Genomic DNA, 19,356 nt, shown 5'->3' with positions numbered 1-19,356 from the left:
CCCGAGAAAATCTCTTGGAGTTTGTGAATTGTTTACAAACTTATTCCGGGTACTTAAGTCCGCGTACCTAGTCCGCGTACTTAGGTTGGTTATTTTCTAAAAATGATTACTCGTGAACTTATACTTTTATAAACTAAGGAATGCAGCAAGTTTGCAAACCGTGGGTATAAAGTTCATGAATCAATTCGAGTGAATCAAATCGTATTTTCTTCGATTGTGTCTTGTATACTTCTATAAGATCTAAGCAATTGAACAACTCTCTAACTAGTTCATTTGAGTCATTTGAACTAGTTATGGTAAAGAAGAATATGGTTGATATGAAATCGCTCATATGGCTAACCATTTGGTTAACTATCGTTGAACCAACAAATGTACATGTTTGGGTACGGTTACACAAACCTAAAATCGTGCATTTCATTTGTGTGTAACAAGATAAGTTTTCTATCTAACGGTTGAAAGATATTAGCTTGAATCTAATCAGGTTTTCATCTAACGGTGAATATTGAATGCTTTGTTACAAAGCTAACATTGATTGCAAACCCTGATTTGAAACACTATATAAGGGAGAACTCTAGCAACTGGGAAACCTAATCCCCATACCTCCTGTGTGATACTAGTTGTATAATCTATAGTCGATTCTCCTTTAGCCTTAGGTTTCTTAGAGGCCCTGTAGGTTAACGACTTGAAGACTTCATTGGGATTGTGAAGCCAGAACGATACTACTTTCTTGTAGTTGTGTGATATGATCTTGTTGTTTCTATCGTACGAGTATAATCATAAAGATTGGCTTGAGATTTATATCTCCGGTAGGAAAGATATAAAAGTAATCACAAACATCTTCGTCTCATCATTTGTGATTCCACAATATCTTCTTTCGCCGCGTCGATTAAGATTATTGTGAGGTGATTGATAATACTGAGTTGTTCTTCGGGAATATAAGTCTGGTTTATCAATTGGTTCCTGTTCACCTTGATTTATCAAAAGACGGAACAAAACTCGTAGGTGTTTATGTGGGAGACAGATTTATCTATTACCATAGACTTTTCTGTGTGATACAGATTTGTTTATTAAAGTCTTCGACTTTGGGTCGTAGCAACTCTTAGTTGTGGGTGAGATCAGCTAAGGGAATCAATTGCGTAGTATCCTGCTGGGATCAGATACGTAGAAGCATAAATGTACCTTGGACCAGTGTGAGATTGATTGGGGTTCAACTACAGTCCAGACCGAAGTTATTTTGTAGTAGGCTAGTGTCTGTAGTGGCTTAATACAATATGTGTTCAATCTGGACTAGGTCCCGGGGTTTTTCTGCATTTGCGGTTTCCTCGTTCAAAATACTTCTAATTTCTGTGTTATTTATTTTCTGCATTATATTTTGTTATATAATTGAAATATCACAGGTTGTGCGTTTGAATCAATCAAGTAGAATACCCAACCTTTGGTTGTTGATTTATATTGATTGATACTTGAACATTGGTCTTTGGTACCGTTCAAGTGATTTCTCTTGTATTCAATTAGACTCGCCAATTTCTATTTGCTTGAGTAAGAATTGAATCGAGAAAGAGAGATATAAATCTTTGATATACTTTATTAAGATTGAGTCTAGTTGATTCTCTTGAAAGTATATTGGAGTTAGTCCATATAGATTGCTAAGCGAAATATTGGGTGTGGTTGTTGTATCCCCTCTTTTTCAAAATATAAGTATATTTCATTTGTGTGTATCAAGCTAAACCATCTAACGATGGAGATTGGTTTTTTATATTCTAAGCAAACATAGCTTGAATATCAAGTCAGGTTTTCATCTAACAGTGGATATTGATTGCTTTGTTAATAAGCTATCTTAGCTTTGATTGTAAGCAATCCTGATTTGAAAAACTATATAAGGAGAAACTGTAGCAGCTGGGAAACATAATCCTGATACTTATGTGTGTCCTAGTTCCAAACTAGAGTCGATTCTCTCTTAAACTAGGTTCTCAGTTCTTCTAGAAACCATTACTAGGTTTAACGACTTAAAGACTTCGCTTGGGATTCGTGAAGCCAGGTCCAACTATTTTCTCTATAGTTGCGTATCCTGATCTTATTATTCCATCTTATTGAGTTTAATTTTCTCTAAGATTATCTCGAGATTTATTTCCGATAAGTAAGATATAAAAAGTAATCACAAAAGTTCTTCGTCTCATAATCTTGTGATTCCGCAATAACTTCTTCTGTAAATCAGTTAAGTTATTGTGAGGTGACTAATATTCTAGGCTGCTCTTCGAGAGATATAAGACTGGATTATTAGTTGTGTTTCCTGTTCACATCGATCTTTGAATCTAAAGACGAAAACCAAAAATAGAATAGACTTATCTGTGGGAGACATATTTGTTTATAAGTCTTCGATTTTGGGTCGCAGCAAATCCTAGGACATAAAGGACGTTAGATATGGGAATCAAGTGCATAGGGTCTTGCGAGATTCAAGAGGCGTAAGGAATGCGACTGTACCATAATCTGTATGATACTTGGTTAGGGATCAACTACATTCCAGTTCGAAGTTAACTTGTAGTGGCTAGAGTCTGTAGCATCTTAATACAGTGTGGTGTTCAAGTCTGGACTAGGTCTCGCGTTTTTCTGCATTTGCGATTTCCTCGTTAACAAAATTTCTGGTGTCTTTGTTATTTATTTTCCGCATTATTATATTTCCATTATATAATTAAAATATCATAGGTTGTGCGTAGTTCAATCACAGTTGTTAAATCCGACCTTGTTTGTTGGATAAAACTTGATTTACACTTGGATATTGGTCTTTGGTACCATCTGAGTTTTTCTCACATCTGTTTGATTAACTGATTGTGTTAGAAAGAGATAAATCTCTTTGATATCTTTCCTTGATTGAGTTTCATTAAGTTTTTACTCTCGGAATTATATTGGAGTTTAGTCCATATAGATTGCCGAACGAAAAATTTGGACGGTTATTGTACCCCACGTTTTCAGTATGTACTACTTACGATTGGGGACCTAACCGTATATGATACTTAGGTTAGATTTTCAAAGAAAAAAACAAAAAAAATGATTTTTATTCTCAAACACTAACTATGAATCAAATTACTAGTCTAACCTAATCAGTAACCTTACTTAATTAGGTTAGTTAATATAATTATTTGCACAAATTATTCGAGGGATTATATCCATTAATAAAATTAGTAGGATAAAGTTTTGCAGATTACTGTTTGATGATACAATTTTATTATTTTATGAGCACCGAAAACAAAAGCATGAAGCTTTTCATATTAATTTAAAGGTAAATGTTAATGGCATCCATGATATGACATTAACATAACCTTATTGGACAAAGCCTTTGTCTCAAACACACATATTTATTTACCATAAAAAGATAAACTAACCATAAGTATATGGCGCGTATAATACTTTGCCATATCGTCACCAAACTATAATTCTATATCAGAGTTTTTACTTTTAAAGTTCTATATACACGAATCGAATCCCTACACCAACGAACATGTTATTTGCTGATTGTATTGCATATATCGATGAATGGTTCATTTAAAGCATAGTTTATGCAACGAGATTATGTTAAAAAAAATGTTTTTACAGGTTAAATATGTGCAGAGTTTTACATGCAGAATTCATATCTCTAAAATGAATTATACGCGCATGTACGCCGTTCCGCGAATCATAAATCTGTTAATCGAATAATTGTCCGGATTTATATTTGGACAAAACGAATAATATTCGCATATTTGCCATCTTTTCCAGTACTCCGAATTACTAACTTGGGTCAAAACATATAGTATCTAAGATTTTCACAATTGTAGTTTACTAAATAAGATACGAAAAAATTTCTTCAAAAAGATCATCGTGGTCCTACCACATTTCTTATTATGATGTAAAAGAAGACTAGTCAACCCGTCTCCTTCTCGGTTGCACTGACACAAACACGGTGATGCGGATATGACGCTACGTGGACACGAACCAATTCTGAAAAGTTAGGACCCGAACCAGTTATTAAAGTAGTGATATTCCCGAATGAAATATATATATATTATGAATGTAATTTCTCAATAATGCTAATAAACTACTGATAAATAACAAATTTGTACAAAAATAGGTACATATACTAGTAAAACAATACATATAAAATAGTGTGTGACATATACATGAGATGTCACCGATGTGTCTAACCTAAAGATGCACACATCTAAATATCGAACGCAGTCTAACACGGACACGTGACCATTTCAGCGGAAGTGCTACACTTCCCCATTATCTTCCCCGTCAGGATTGGGAAGCCTTAAATCCTTTTTGGGCAGCGGTGGCTTCATGATTGAGTGCCATGGACCAGTAAGAGAATGACACGTCATGAGGGAAGGCTTTGGTGGAGGACGGTGGGGACGCCTGGCATTTTTGCCATTTTAGGCGCGTCCGCGCTGCCCAGGTCTCCTTGAATCTGTCTCGTATGAAGTCAAAAGTCGTCCCTTTCCCCCTTCCTTGTTGTCACACAGTTCTCTCAAATTCCTCTCTATAAACTCAAAACTCTCTCATAATTCTTATCATCTCTTCTATCTTTCTCCTCTACCTCTCTGGGTGCATTCCTTCATTCTTTTTATCACATTCATCATCATATTCTATAACTAAATTCTTTCACCCCGATAAAGACTGTTAATCAAATTTGTATTTTTAAGTGTTGACTACTGTTTGAATGCTCATTTTTTGTTAAAAAGAAAAAGAAAAAAGAAAAACAATTGAAAACAATTCCCGGTTACATGGCGGGAGGTGGAGGGACAGGTCGGTCGTTAGAGCAAACGCCGACATGGGCAGTTGCAGTGGTGTGTTTTGCGTTGGTTTTGATATCTATCATAATTGAACATATCATCCACCTCATTGGAAAGGTACGACCCTACCAGTATTAATTTGTGATGTACAAACTGAAATCAACTAATTTAGTTTTAAATTACATGTAGTATTGTAGTGTATATATTACTCGGATGATTAATAACACTCAGGCTTCAAAATTTGCAGTGGTTTCAAAGAAAACATAAAAAAGCTCTATATGAAGCATTCGAGAAGATCAAATCTGAGCTAATGTTGCTAGGGTTCTTATCATTGCTGCTGACAGTGGGACAAGGGCCCATTTCAAAGATTTGCATACCCAAGAGTGTTGCTGCTACATGGCATCCATGTAGTGGTGAAGAAGAAACTAGATTGAACAACAACGGTGGCGACAAAACAACATCTAGTAACGCCGACGACAATGAATCAGAAGACGTGGTGGCTACATTGGGACGAAAACTTCTCTCTAATATTTCAAGATTATCATCAAATTCAACTCCTAGTCATCGGCGTGTCTTAGCCGGAGGAAGCACCGATGTATGCGCAGCAAAGGCATGAACTATAACCTAAACTTAAACATCTGAAAGCTTTAACTACGTACTGGCGTTAAGTTTATATTTTGTTGCAAAACTTTGTTTTTCTAATTCAAAATTTTACGTACAGGGTAAGGTACCATTTGTATCATCGGATGGTATTCATCAGCTACACATCTTCATTTCCGTTTTAGCCATTTCTCACGTTCTTTACTGTATTCTCACCATGGCTTTGGGAAGGCTCAAGGTATGTACAAACTAATCACTAAATGCGTGCATATGATGTCCAACAGTACGTATTAGCATCCATGTCTCTCTATACTGTATTAACTTATTATCTTTTCCAGATGAGACGGTGGAAATCATGGGAAAAAGAGACAAGAACAATTGAATACGAATTCACCCAAGGTACAGTTTTACTTGCCAACGATTTTACAGATTTCTCATAAATTATAGTAGTTACTCTTGTATGAACTGTTATGCAGATCCTGAGAGGTTTAGGTTTGCGAGAGATACATCATTCGGAAGAAGGCACTTGAATTTCTGGAGTAAATCACCTGTTCTCATCTGGGTGGTAGGTTTTTTACCGTCTACCAAGAACCTAAATACTATACAAATGGCCTTTGACTTGTTTACTGTCTTCGTTCTGATCCCAGCTTAAACTTAATAGTAATTGAGTAGGTTATAGTCATTGATCTGGAGTATGAAATAACTAATCATACATTAAAGCTTGCTAATTTTAACCAATTCTACAAGCCTACGACACCATGTCAACTTCAAATAATTTATTAGATACACCAATATAACTTTTCGTTTCAACAAAAACAAATGTGATAACGGTCCTGGATGGGAGTGTAGATAGTGGACACTTGCGCAATTAAGTAAGCCTATTCACATACAACACTAGGTTGTCCTAATCTAGCTATTAGATTCACGAGTAGGACACACCCATAAAGGCTAAATAACTCAATGAATTTAATGAGTTCTCCAGTATTTTGTTAACATGATACACGAGAAAAAATTGAAGTTTATTTTGACTTTTCGTATGGTATTTTTCTAAAACTAGGATCACCTGATGCCAGGTGCCACAAGGTAGAGAATACGAAAATGGCAGTTTAGCCTGTAAATTAGGAATTGATAGTCAACCTTAATTAATATTTAGATGTAGCCAAGGCGAATAATAGACCCATAGGTAACGAGACGTAAAATTTGGACTATCCCAACACATTCGGTAGGTAATTTCAGCTACAATTTCAAACGCATATAATGTCATAATATTGACAACAACAATTCGATGCACTGACACAGCCTGCGTTTAAAATGCATATATGCTCCTTCCAACGATATCTATTATTTCCTAGTATATATTTTTATGTCGGTAGTATCTAATGCTTAGGGTTTTATGCGATTGAATCATCAGGTTTGCTTTTTCAGACAATTTGTTAGGTCAGTACCTAAAGTGGATTATTTGACCCTTCGACACGGTTTCATTATGGTAAGTCGGATTACTCGTATGCTAATTACAGTGGTACTTACTATATTCTAACGGGCTGTCGTATATCCACAGGCTCATTTGTCACCCCAAAGTTCAACCAAGTTTAATTTTCAGAAGTACATAAATAGATCACTTGAAGAAGATTTCAAAGTAGTCGTCGGAATCAGGTGTGTAGACCTCTGTCTTCTGTTGATATATTCTTAGGACGCGCTAAAGATTCTTCCTCTCTCAATTATTTGACTTAGTATTTGATTTTGATGTTTTTCCTTTTTTGTAGCCCACCAATTTGGTTCTTTGCTGTTTTGTTTCTGCTATTCAACACCCACGGATGGTTTTCTTATCTATGGCTACCCTTTATCCCATTCATTGTAAGCTCCTCTTACATTTATTGAGTTTAATCTCTTGGTCGATCTTTCTTACGAAAGAGTTGGGGGTGACAGTTTGTAATTTACTAATTTGAATGCAGATTATTTTGCTAGTAGGAACAAAGTTACAAGTGATTATAACAAGAATGGGGTTAAGGATACAAGAGAAAAGTGACATTGTGAGAGGAGTACCTGTTGTTCAACCAGCCGATGACCTCTTCTGGTTTAGTCGCCCACGTCTCATTCTCTACTTAATCCATTTCGTTCTATTTCAGGTATACTAAGGTCACATTTTTCTTATCTGAAATAGCGCTCGGTCATTATTACTTAATGTTGCAAATGTCTTCTTTCTTCTCGCAGAATGCCTTTCAGCTGGCGTTTTTCGTATGGACTTGGGTAAGTAGTACTACTAGGGTCCCCGGCCGGTAACATTAGTTGATTTCCCTTAAAACCTTGCATCAGTCATAATGGCAGTTGCCTAGTTGGGCAGCTTGGGTTTACTAACAAAGTTTAATTAGTAGTGTTCTGGTACTTCACAGTTGACAAATTCATTTTTTGAGTTATTTAATATTTTCAGTGGGAATTTGGATTGAAATCTTGTTTCCATGAACATATAGAGGATGTTGTCATCAGAATCTCAATGGGGTAAGGCATTTTCAGACTCACACTTAATCAAAAATATTTACTAAGAAATCCAAATTTGATTATTTTCAGGGTGTTGATACAAATCTTGTGTAGTTACGTTACTCTACCACTCTATGCATTGGTTACTCAGATGGGTTCAAGCATGAAATCTACTATTTTCAATGACAGTATAGCAACAGCTCTAAGGAAATGGCATCATACAGCTAAAAAACAAATTAAACAAAACCAACGATCACGAACAGTAACGCCAATGTCGAGTAGGCCAGGAACGCCAACGCACGGAACGTCACCGATTCATCTCTTACGCTATTACCGTCAAGAAGCTGATAGTAGTCTCCAAACATCTCCAAGGTTATCAAATATTGACAACGAAAATTGGGATAGCGAAGGTTCACCGTCTCCAATGCACCAACATGAGTACCAGCTTGATAGCCCTTCGTCTCACAAACATCATTTCCGATCCAACCTTGTTGGTCCAACCGAAGAAGAAGTGAAAGAGTTTCAGGATTTGACTTTGTCGGATTTGTCTCCACCGTCTGCTCCTCCGGCTACTTCTAGAGGTCAACATGAAATCGATGTGGAAAGTAGCCGGCCAAAACCAATTATGATTGGTTCCAAAGATTTCTCATTTGACAAAAGATGATCAAAGAGTAGTTATTTTTGCAGCTCTTCTGAAAGGTGCACCAATCTCGGTTTTAAAATTATTGTTTGTAAAATTATTCATGTACAGTAGGAAGTATATTACCATTGAATTGATCATGCACATTTACTGAGTATACAGAGTTAAAAATCCGATATGTTCATTTACCACTTGACAGTTTGCCTGTGATTTTCATTCCAAGGTCCCATCTGGCCATCCATGTCGCGCATTTATGTATATTACTTGGCTGTTGTTCTTAATGCTCTTTTCCATAGATTGGGACAAAAAATTATTCAATTACCCTAGTTAGAGGGCTGTCATGCAATATAGCAATGGACCCTGGTAGGAGTATTTAATTAGTGGTACAAATTTCAGGTAGTTTACATAATACCACTTAGAAATTCCATTAGCATATGCGTATTGAACACTACAAGATGTTGATATTGATATCGATATCTACGGGATCGTAAGTAGTTGGACAAACATAGAAGGTCAAACTTGTTGGAGTAAGCAACTGTGCTTTTAACTTATAACTAGAGATATACAAAATGTAACAAATCCAAAAAAATGGAAGTCGGAGAAATTTAAGTATCATGCAAATTTTAGTAAGAGACTTGAATAAGGGAGATTGTCGCAGTCCTGCGTAAATTGTTACGCAACTCTTACAGGACATATAGAGAAATTAGGATAAAGTAGTCAGAGTTGTATTACCACACCGTTGCATCCAATTTTGCTCTCTATCTTTTTCTATAAACCCCACTCCTCATTATTGGTTTTAACTTATTCGAACTTGGATTTATTATCTTGTAATGGACCTGTTGTGATGGCGGGAAGTGGCCGTTCGTTAGAGCAGACGCCAACTTGGGCAGTTGCTGTGGTGTGTTTTGCATTGGTTTTGATTTCTATCATAATTGAACATATCATCCACCTTATTGGGAAGGTATACATGATCAGCCCCGAGTTTACTAGTTCGTTAAGTTTAGCTAAAAATGGATAGTAATTTTGTTTTGGTTCAAACTTGTAGTGGTTGACAAAGAAGCGCAAACGAGCTCTGTATGAAGCACTTGAGAAGATCAAAGCAGGTACAGACGATGTCTTATATTAAACATGATGATTCTATAGGATTCCTAATTTTGGGTTTTGGTTAATTTGTTTATGCAGAGCTAATGTTACTAGGGTTCATTTCATTGCTACTGACGATAGGACAAGTGCCCATCTCAAAGATTTGCATCCCACAGAGTGTTGCTAATACTTGGCATCCATGTAGCAAGCAACAAGAATATGACTTGTACAACATTGGCAGCGTCACAACAGCATTTCATAATACTGATTCCCATGAATCCAACAACTTAGTGGGCACTCCCGGCCGTAGACTTGTCTCTAATTCATCGTATCCACTTTCAAGTCATCGGCGCGCTTTAGCTGGAGGAGGAGACTATGATGTATGCGCGGCCAAGGCATGAAGAAACATAAACTATGATAATATTATTGTTTATTTGTGTATGCACACAAGGTTAACTAGTTTCATGTCTTACTTGCAGGGGAATAAAGTGCCACTTGTGTCACCATATGGAATTCATCAGCTACATATCTTCATATTTGTATTAGCCCTCTCTCATGTTCTTTACTGTATTGTCACCATGGCTTTGGGAAGGCTTAAGGTACATAGACTGCACCAAAGCAGATGGGATTTTCTGTAGCTCAAACCCTCACCTTCTCAACTCTTGTTTCTCGTTTGTTTTGTTTTTGGGGTTTCAGATGAGACGCTGGAAGTCATGGGAAAAGGAAACAAAGACGGCTGAATACCAATTTACACATGGTACATTTTTACATACTGTTTTATATCCAAGTGTTCCATAATTTTTAATTTTTAACTGGCGTCAATAATATGAACTGCTATGCAGATCCAGAGAGGTTTAGGTTTGCAAGAGATACATCATTTGGTAGAAGGCACCTGAGTTCCTGGAGCAGCTCTCCCGCACTCATCTGGATTGTAAGATATTTAGCTTAAAACTAATTGATATCCAACTCCTGTTAACTAATTAATCAATTTCGAATGCAAACTAATTAGCACATCTCTAAACTGCCACATACTAACTCATACATTTCCTGCACCCAATTTAACCATTTGGTATTCAGGTTTGTTTCTTCAGACAATTCGGTCGGTCGGTACCTAAAGTGGATTATTTGACTCTGCGACACGGATTCATAATGGCAAGTCTGATTATCCTGGGCCAGTTGATATCCCATCCTATGTAACATGGTTATAATTCTGCATGTTTTTGTCTACAGGCTCATTTGGCTCCACAAAGTTCGGTCAAGTTTGATTTCCAGAAATATATAAAAAGATCACTTGAAGAAGATTTTAAAGTGGTTGTAGGAATCAGGTATGTCTATTAATCTTGTTTATATATGAAATGAAAAAAAAAATAAATTCCTCTCCCCTCTATAATTTGATGACTAGCTATACGTTTCTGATATTTCCCTTTTGTATAGCCCACCAATTTGGTTCTTTGCTGTGCTGTTTCTGCTATTCAACACCCATGGTATGTGCATAAGATATCTTATACTTCTGCTCTTTTTTTTCAAACATTTGGGGGCGTGCATCTGAGAATCTTCATTGTTGTTTACAGGATGGTATTCATATCTATGGTTGCCCTTCATCCCATTTATTGTGAGTTTCACTTTTCATTATCTTCATTTTGTTGTTTTATGCGTCTCGAGGATAACCAACTCCGTAAACAAGTTCCGACTATCGGAAAAGTTGATTGTTTGACATGATACCAGGGAGGACAATCTGAAAAATGTTATGAGCACATACATATCCTCAGTTCCACGAAAGAAAAGCAACTTTGACACAAGTCTGGTGCTTAATAAATTATTTTGTGTGCAGATCATTTTGTCAGTGGGAACAAAGCTACAAGTGATTGTAACAAGAATGGGATTAAGAATACAAGGAAAAACAGATGTAGTGAAGGGAGAATTTGTTGTTCAACCAGCTGATGACCTCTTCTGGTTTAATCGTCCCCGTCTCATTCTTTACCTCATCCATTTTGTTCTCTTTCAGGTAGCTTTGCTGATAAATATACTCTGCTAGTAATCTGAATTTGCTCTAATAATAATTTATCTAGCTAGAGATTAAACAATGTTGTAATATTTTTCTTTGTTCCACTAGAATGCCTTTCAACTCGCTTTCTTCGCATGGACTTCGGTAAGTGTTAATTGACTTCCTCTAACCCCTCTGCTAATCCTATATACCTCCAGCAGAAAACACCGTATATTAAAATCTAAGCTACTAACCATAAATTATATTGATATTCCAGTACGAATTTGGGTTAAGGTCTTGTTTTCATGCACACCTGGAGGATATTGTCATTAGAATCTCCATGGGGTAACTCAGACTGCCTTTTTGATTTTGCTTTATAAACAAGTTACCAGAAATGTATGATTTTAACGTTACATTTTCAGGGTGCTGATACAAATCTTATGTAGCTACGTTACACTACCGCTCTATGCATTGGTTACTCAAATGGGTTCGAGTTTGAAACCTACAATTTTTAATGACCGAGTAGCAACAGCTCTGAGAAAATGGCACCATACAGCTAGAAAGAACATTAAGCAAAACCAACAGTCACGCACGGCAACAGGTACGCCAACGTCGAGTAGACCGGCAACTCCATACAGATTGCTAAGCGAAGTATTGGGTGTGGTTGTTGTCCCCCCTCTTTTTCAATTGGTATCAGAGCATGCAAACACGTTTAAAGACGTTACAAGTTTGTGTTTGTAGCGATATGACTTTATGGACAGGAATTCTATCTCCATAAACGTATCACCAGTCTTCGATGGCTCAAACTACCTATGGTGGAAAATTGTTATGCGTGTTTTTCTTCAAGCTCGTGATTTTCAAACATGGGTACGTGTTATTAATGGCTATGAACCTCCGGTTAATACAGAAGTCGATGTACCTAACCGAAGGATATTAGTAGATATACTCCAGAAGAAGTTCTTGCTGCAAAGCAAAATTTTGACAGATTGAATGCTATCATGCATGCCATTACCCCAGATATCCACCACCATGTGACTATGTGCACAAAGTCTAAGGAAGCCTGAGATATCTTAGAAACCATATTTGAATGAAATACCAATGAGAAGGAAGCTAGGCTTCAAAACTTAAGTTCTGATTGGGAAAACCTTCGTATGGCAGATGAAGAAACGTTTGATGAGTTTAATCACAAAGTGTCTGAAATTGTTAATGCATCTTTTGCATTGGGTAAGACTATTCCTGAAAAGGACATTGTGATGAAAATTCTCAGATCGCTGCCATCTATATACGATTATAAGAAGCATGCTATCGTTGAAGGAAATAATCTCGCAACGCTTTCCAGAAATACTCTGGTTGGGAAGCTAAAGATCTTTGATCATGAGCATACGTCCAAGTCTAGTAAGGATGTTGCTTTCAAAGCAATAAAGAACATTAAATTACTTGATAAAAGTAAAAGTGTTTAGATCTCTGAAGATGATCTTTATGAGGCCGATTCATCAGATGAATATCTTGACAAGTCAGTCTCGTTGATCACAAGAAAGTTTAGGGATCTTGTTTTGAAGAGAAGTAAACGGTTTTCCAGAGATAAATCCAAGTCATCAGATAAACCTCATAATCGTATTCCTCCTATAAATAGGGATATTGATGAAACTGATGACGAGGATATGCCTCAATGCTTCAAGTGTAAAGGCTTTGGTCATTTTTCAAATGAGTGTCCAAATCGAAAGAAATACACTGGGAACAAAGGTCTTGCTGCAACTCTTGATGAAATGTCTGGCAATTATGATTCTAATGAAGACGAAAAATGAAGTGTTGCACTTCTTTGTAAAAATATTGATTTTGATAACTATAGCAATACACACATCAATCTTGATATTCTTTCAGAAGAAAACTCAACCAATCTGGAAGATAGAATTGACCTTTCTATTGGAAACTCTGTGTATAATATTTCAGGTTCTACTATGTGTCTTGCAGCTTGCACGTCTCAGATGCCTGAACTATATCCAAGATTTACGTGCTCATATTGTTCACTCAAAGGTCATGAACTATCAAAGTGTTACAAGTACAAACACAAATTGAGACATGTCAACAAACTTCAACGAAGAGCAAATCGATTAGCAAACAAGCTTAAACTCGCTCAGAAGACCGCTGAGGTATGTAAGATTTTATCTTCGTTTAAGAAGTTAGTTTCCAAGGACAAAACAAGACCATTAGAGAAGAAAGTATGGTCAAATTATCTTGATAGACATAGGTCTATGGATTCCTCTCAAGAGGAACATGGTGGACAAATTGTTCTTCACCGCAACACAACTTGATTGTGTTGATTTGAAAATCTTGTCTCATGTGTGTGATCAAAAGAGACAAGGTTATGTACCTCTCAGGCTTTCGGAAAAGTTTGTTTTCTTCCTTTCTTAGTTTTCTTTTTCTCTATGGAATTCTCTGTCTAAAGGAGGGTTATTCTCGACAATTCTACTCTCTTTAGGGTTCAGAATTGTACGTGTACGAACCTATTAAAAAAACCTACATTCCTTTTTCCTTCCCTGAAATCTTTTTTATCTTGAGGCTACTTGTTGAGTTTAAATTGTGATTTCCTCTCACAAACCCATACGCTTATGGATACTCCAAGCATCATGTCTTCTGATGGAAAAATGTTAATATTATTGTCAAGCCATCAATCATGAAGGAAAAAGAGAAATCACCATTATCTCTGACATTGAAAAGAAAAAGAAGGAATGTGAGGAAGCCAAGAGTTGTTCCTTCAAATTCTCAGAAATTTTCTGATGTTCTTGAAGTGTTGACGGAGATGCATAAGGAGATTCAACAAATAAAGGCTTTTGTGTTTAAGACTCATGAGATTCAGAAGGCCCTGGTTCGACATCAGTCAAGAAGGTTTATCGATATTAACTCCTATCTTCATGAACCTTATGTCCCAATGGTTGTTGACGACAAGGAGTTCGGGGACGATAAAGAATTCTTCAAAGGTCTTAATATCTAGTAAATATTCGGATGAGAATTTTACTTTCTTGTTTTTTAGAAGAATAACTAGAGTTTGGAATAGCCATTATTGTGATTACACATAGTTATGTCCAATGTTTTCATCTTCATGTTTTTAGGTTTATTTGTTTAAATTCTAAAATTGTTTGGAAGATGATTATTGCAGGTATTAATCTTTATGGTTTTATATATTGCATTTGTTATGGGATATGTGTGTTTACGTATGTGAATTATGACTGTCACATACTTTGTCAAAAGTTAAGTCTTTCGTATGTCGATATGCATGTATTGATAAAAGAATGAATGAGCTTTTGACATTACAAAAGTTTGAAGCCTATTATGTCATGTTTTTGATGGAAGATAGGATGAACTTTTGATTACGAGGATTATGTCTATTGTATGTCATTGTGCAAATAGCGACGGAAAATAGAATGAATCCTTGTTTATTCCGCAGTATTGATCTTCCCTGATCCATATTTTATGTATATACTGTGCGGCTCCGTAAGTTCTCTTATGTTGAGCATTTCCGATTATATTAATCATGGATTTTCTTGTGGTTAATTTAATTGAGTATTATTGGGATTCAAATTCATATTCATATGTGATTTGTTATGTCCAAAGAAATCTTTATTTTCTCTTGAAATTAAGGTCGCTCTTCTTGTTCTTTCGGGAATGACATTTTATGGGGGAGAGTTCTTAATTGAACTTGTGCTTAATTGCCAAATCTTTGTGGGGAGTGCAGTTGTGGACTATTATAGGGGCTATCTTGCATCTTTATAAACTCCTTGATGAAAGCATTTAGCTCCGGCTTTATGATTGCATCTAAATAAGTTGATATGTGCTTGCTTTTGGTCATGAAATGTCTCTATGAAAATTTTCGTTAGGATCCCGTTTTCGTACCTTTGCCAATTTTATTGACAAAAAGGGGGAGAATTAATGTGTATTTCACACTACAAATACATATGGTTTTCAGATCATTATGTAAGGGGGAGTGGTTTCCATGTGAGATGGAGTATTGACTAAGGGGGAGTGATACATATCACCATAGTATTGTTGTCGAAGTTGTGATACAATTGAACTTTGATGCTGTATAATAATACTATGACACCGTATAACAATGATTGAGAATTATTGTTTTCTCATTGTTATAGCTACGGATTTTCAACAACGATGATGCTAAATGTACAATCTTTGGAATCATTGGAGTACTTGGAAGTGACGAAAATTTTGAGTAATGTTGAAGATTAGGCATGTGGAATAGGAGCTACAAAAGTTTATTTATCTATTTTTGTATTCCATATGTATTAATAGTTTTGTCACTAAAATTAACAAAGGGGGAGATTGTTAGAGCACTGCTCGGTCGAAATCGCATGCGTTGCTATCTCAAGCATGTTTGTCAATGTTTGTGATCAAAACTATAAGTCTTGATTTTTAGTCTACTATAGCTAAGTCTCGGACTAGGATAAAAAGTGTAGTTGATCTCAAGAACTCCATGGCGATCATCATAAAAGACGAAGAACTACTCAAGGAACTGGTGGAACTTCATCGACTAAAAGGTATTTGGAGACTTGAACTTATCTATCACTCAAAAGTCTATTTACTCTATCTCCTCTCTTGAGACAAAAGTCGTTCTGATATATAGAATTTGATTATACGCATTTTCTATTTCGAGCCGAGATTATCTCGCTTATCTATTTTTCGAAATATGTGTTGGTAAGCTTTCGCTTTGGCCAAGTTCATATTTACCTAGTGACTAAAGTCATATTATGTTTCAATTACTTGAAAATGGCTTTGACGAAAAATAGTTTGTGAACAACAACTATATAATGTCCTCTAAGAACGTTTCAATGATTGAAATGAGAGTTTAGATTATATAACCATTGTTGGAATTAAGCATTGTGTGGTAACACATATATATATAAGTCCTTACTCCTTGAACCGAAGCCTACGTACTTTGCTGCTCAGGAAAACCGGAATAGAGTCCGGGAACCCAGTCTGTGAACTGTCGGAGGTTCTCGTCCCGAGAAAATCTCTTGGAGTTTGTGAATTGTTTACAAACTTATTCCGGGTACTTAAGTCCGCGTACCTAGTCCGCGTACTTAGGTTGGTTATTTTCTAAAAATGATTACTCGTGAACTTATACTTTTATAAACTAAGGAATGCAGCAAGTTTGCAAACCGTGGGTATAAAGTTCATGAATCAATTCGAGTGAATCAAATCGTATTTTCTTCGATTGTGTCTTGTATACTTCTATAAGATCTAAGCAATTGAACAACTCTCTAACTAGTTCATTTGAGTCATTTGAACTAGTTATGGTAAGAAGAATATGGTTGATATGAAATCGCTCATATGGCTAACCATTTGGTTAACTATCGTTGAACCAACAAATGTACATGTTTGGGTACGGTTACACAAACCTAAAATCGTGCATTTCATTTGTGTGTAACAAGATAAGTTTTCTATCTAACGGTTGAAAGATATTAGCTTGAATCTAATCAGGTTTTCATCTAACGGTGAATATTGAATGCTTTGTTACAAAGCTAACATTGATTGCAAACCCTGATTTGAAACACTATATAAGGGAGAACTCTAGCAACTGGGAAACCTAATCCCCATACCTCCTGTGTGATACTAGTTGTATAATCTATAGTCGATTCTCCTTTAGCCTTAGGTTTCTTAGAGGCCCTGTAGGTTAACGACTTGAAGACTTCATTGGGATTGTGAAGCCAGAACGATACTACTTTCTTGTAGTTGTGTGATATGATCTTGTGTTTCTATCGTACGAGTATAATCATAAAGATTGGCTTGAGATTTATATCTCCGGTAGGAAAGATATAAAAGTAATCACAAACATCTTCGTCTCATCATTTGTGATTCCACAATATCTTCTTTCGCCGCGTCGATTAAGATTATTGTGAGGTGATTGATAATACTGAGTTGTTCTTCGGGAATATAAGTCTGGTTTATCAATTGGTTCCTGTTCACCTTGATTTATCAAAAGACGGAACAAAACTCGTAGGTGTTTATGTGGGAGACAGATTTATCTATTACCATAGACTTTTCTGTGTGATACAGATTTGTTTATTAAAGTCTTCGACTTTGGGTCGTAGCAACTCTTAGTTGTGGGTGAGATCAGCTAAGGGAATCAATTGCGTAGTATCCTGCTGGGATCAGATACGTAGAAGCATAAATGTACCTTGGACCAGTGTGAGATTGATTGGGGTTCAACTACAGTCCAGACCGAAGTTATTTTGTAGTAGGCTAGTGTCTGTAGTGGCTTAATACAATATGTGTTCAATCTGGACTAGGTCCCGGGGTTTTTCTGCATTTGCGGTTTCCTCGTTCAAAATACTTCTAATTTCTGTGTTATTTATTTTCTGCATTATATTTTGTTATATAATTGAAATATCACAGGTTGTGCGTTTGAATCAATCAAGTAGAATACCCAACCTTTGGTTGTTGATTTATATTGATTGATACTTGAACATTGGTCTTTGGTACCGTTCAAGTGATTTCTCTTGTATTCAATTAGACTCGCCAATTTCTATTTGCTTGAGTAAGAATTGAATCGAGAAAGAGAGATATAAATCTTTGATATACTTTATTAAGATTGAGTCTAGTTGATTCTCTTGAAAGTATATTGGAGTTAGTCCATATAGATTGCTAAGCGAAATATTGGGTGTGGTTGTTGTATCCCCTCTTTTTCAAAATATAAGTATATTTCATTTGTGTGTATCAAGCTAAACCATCTAACGATGGAGATTGGTTTTTTATATTCTAAGCAAACATAGCTTGAATATCAAGTCAGGTTTTCATCTAACAGTGGATATTGATTGCTTTGTTAATAAGCTATCTTAGCTTTGATTGTAAGCAATCCTGATTTGAAAAACTATATAAGGAGAAACTGTAGCAGCTGGGAAACATAATCCTGATACTTATGTGTGTCCTAGTTCCAAACTAGAGTCGATTCTCTCTTAAACTAGGTTCTCAGTTCTTCTAGAAACCATTACTAGGTTTAACGACTTAAAGACTTCGCTTGGGATTCGTGAAGCCAGGTCCAACTATTTTCTCTATAGTTGCGTATCCTGATCTTATTATTCCATCTTATTGAGTTTAATTTTCTCTAAGATTATCTCGAGATTTATTTCCGATAAGTAAGATATAAAAAGTAATCACAAAAGTTCTTCGTCTCATAATCTTGTGATTCCGCAATAACTTCTTCTGTAAATCAGTTAAGTTATTGTGAGGTGACTAATATTCTAGGCTGCTCTTCGAGAGATATAAGACTGGATTATTAGTTGTGTTTCCTGTTCACATCGATCTTTGAATCTAAAGACGAAAACCAAAAATAGAATAGACTTATCTGTGGGAGACATATTTGTTTATAAGTCTTCGATTTTGGGTCGCAGCAAATCCTAGGACATAAAGGACGTTAGATATGGGAATCAAGTGCATAGGGTCTTGCGAGATTCAAGAGGCGTAAGGAATGCGACTGTACCATAATCTGTATGATACTTGGTTAGGGATCAACTACATTCCAGTTCGAAGTTAACTTGTAGTGGCTAGAGTCTGTAGCATCTTAATACAGTGTGGTGTTCAAGTCTGGACTAGGTCTCGCGTTTTTCTGCATTTGCGATTTCCTCGTTAACAAAATTTCTGGTGTCTTTGTTATTTATTTTCCGCATTATTATATTTCCATTATATAATTAAAATATCATAGGTTGTGCGTAGTTCAATCACAGTTGTTAAATCCGACCTTGTTTGTTGGATAAAACTTGATTTACACTTGGATATTGGTCTTTGGTACCATCTGA

The 19,356-nt window shown here is 36.0% G+C and overlaps 2 protein-coding genes across 2 annotated transcripts; both read left to right on the top strand.

The window, feature by feature from the left end:
• Window positions 1–4,614: 4,614 nt before the first annotated feature.
• On the top strand, window positions 4,615–8,672 carry LOC113298508 (MLO-like protein 6). Its single transcript, XM_026547274.1, has 12 exons — window positions 4,615–4,886; window positions 5,017–5,379; window positions 5,491–5,607; window positions 5,708–5,768; window positions 5,846–5,934; window positions 6,781–6,855; window positions 6,928–7,022; window positions 7,133–7,223; window positions 7,322–7,495; window positions 7,581–7,616; window positions 7,798–7,865; window positions 7,935–8,672. Exons 1-12 carry the CDS (start codon window positions 4,761–4,763, stop codon window positions 8,506–8,508), a joined length of 1,869 nt encoding a protein of 622 aa, XP_026403059.1. The 5' UTR covers window positions 4,615–4,760; the 3' UTR covers window positions 8,509–8,672.
• A 581-nt stretch (window positions 8,673–9,253) lies between these two features.
• On the top strand, window positions 9,254–11,900 carry LOC113298510 (MLO-like protein 12). The gene is made up of 13 exons (XM_026547275.1): window positions 9,254–9,445; window positions 9,530–9,587; window positions 9,667–9,962; window positions 10,047–10,166; window positions 10,264–10,324; window positions 10,410–10,498; window positions 10,645–10,719; window positions 10,798–10,892; window positions 11,002–11,051; window positions 11,139–11,179; window positions 11,399–11,572; window positions 11,681–11,716; window positions 11,829–11,900. The coding sequence occupies exons 1-13, from the start codon at window positions 9,329–9,331 to the stop codon at window positions 11,898–11,900; spliced, it is 1,284 nt and encodes a 427-aa protein (XP_026403060.1). The 5' UTR covers window positions 9,254–9,328.
• Window positions 11,901–19,356: the final 7,456 nt, after the last annotated feature.

This window comes from Papaver somniferum, chromosome 7 (genome assembly GCF_003573695.1).
Source record: "Papaver somniferum cultivar HN1 chromosome 7, ASM357369v1, whole genome shotgun sequence".
Taxonomy (NCBI): Eukaryota; Viridiplantae; Streptophyta; class Magnoliopsida; order Ranunculales; family Papaveraceae; genus Papaver; species Papaver somniferum.
This window is presented reverse-complemented; position numbering and strand designations above follow the sequence as displayed.

Bases quoted from the DNA above. Each gene is read 5' to 3' on its own strand.
- LOC113298508 (XM_026547274.1), top strand. From the start codon at position 4,761: ATGGCGGGAGGTGGAGGGACAGGTCGGTCGTTAGAGCAAACGCCGACA. The intron at 5,608-5,707 runs GTATGTACAAAC...TATCTTTTCCAG, and splicing joins TGGCTTTGGGAAGGCTCAAG to ATGAGACGGTGGAAATCATG. The intron at 7,496-7,580 runs GTATACTAAGGT...TTCTTCTCGCAG, and splicing joins TCCATTTCGTTCTATTTCAG to AATGCCTTTCAGCTGGCGTT.
- LOC113298510 (XM_026547275.1), top strand. From the start codon at position 9,329: ATGGCGGGAAGTGGCCGTTCGTTAGAGCAGACGCCAACTTGGGCAGTT. The intron at 9,963-10,046 runs GCATGAAGAAAC...TCTTACTTGCAG, and splicing joins ATGATGTATGCGCGGCCAAG to GGGAATAAAGTGCCACTTGT. The intron at 10,893-11,001 runs GTATGTCTATTA...CCTTTTGTATAG, and splicing joins AAAGTGGTTGTAGGAATCAG to CCCACCAATTTGGTTCTTTG.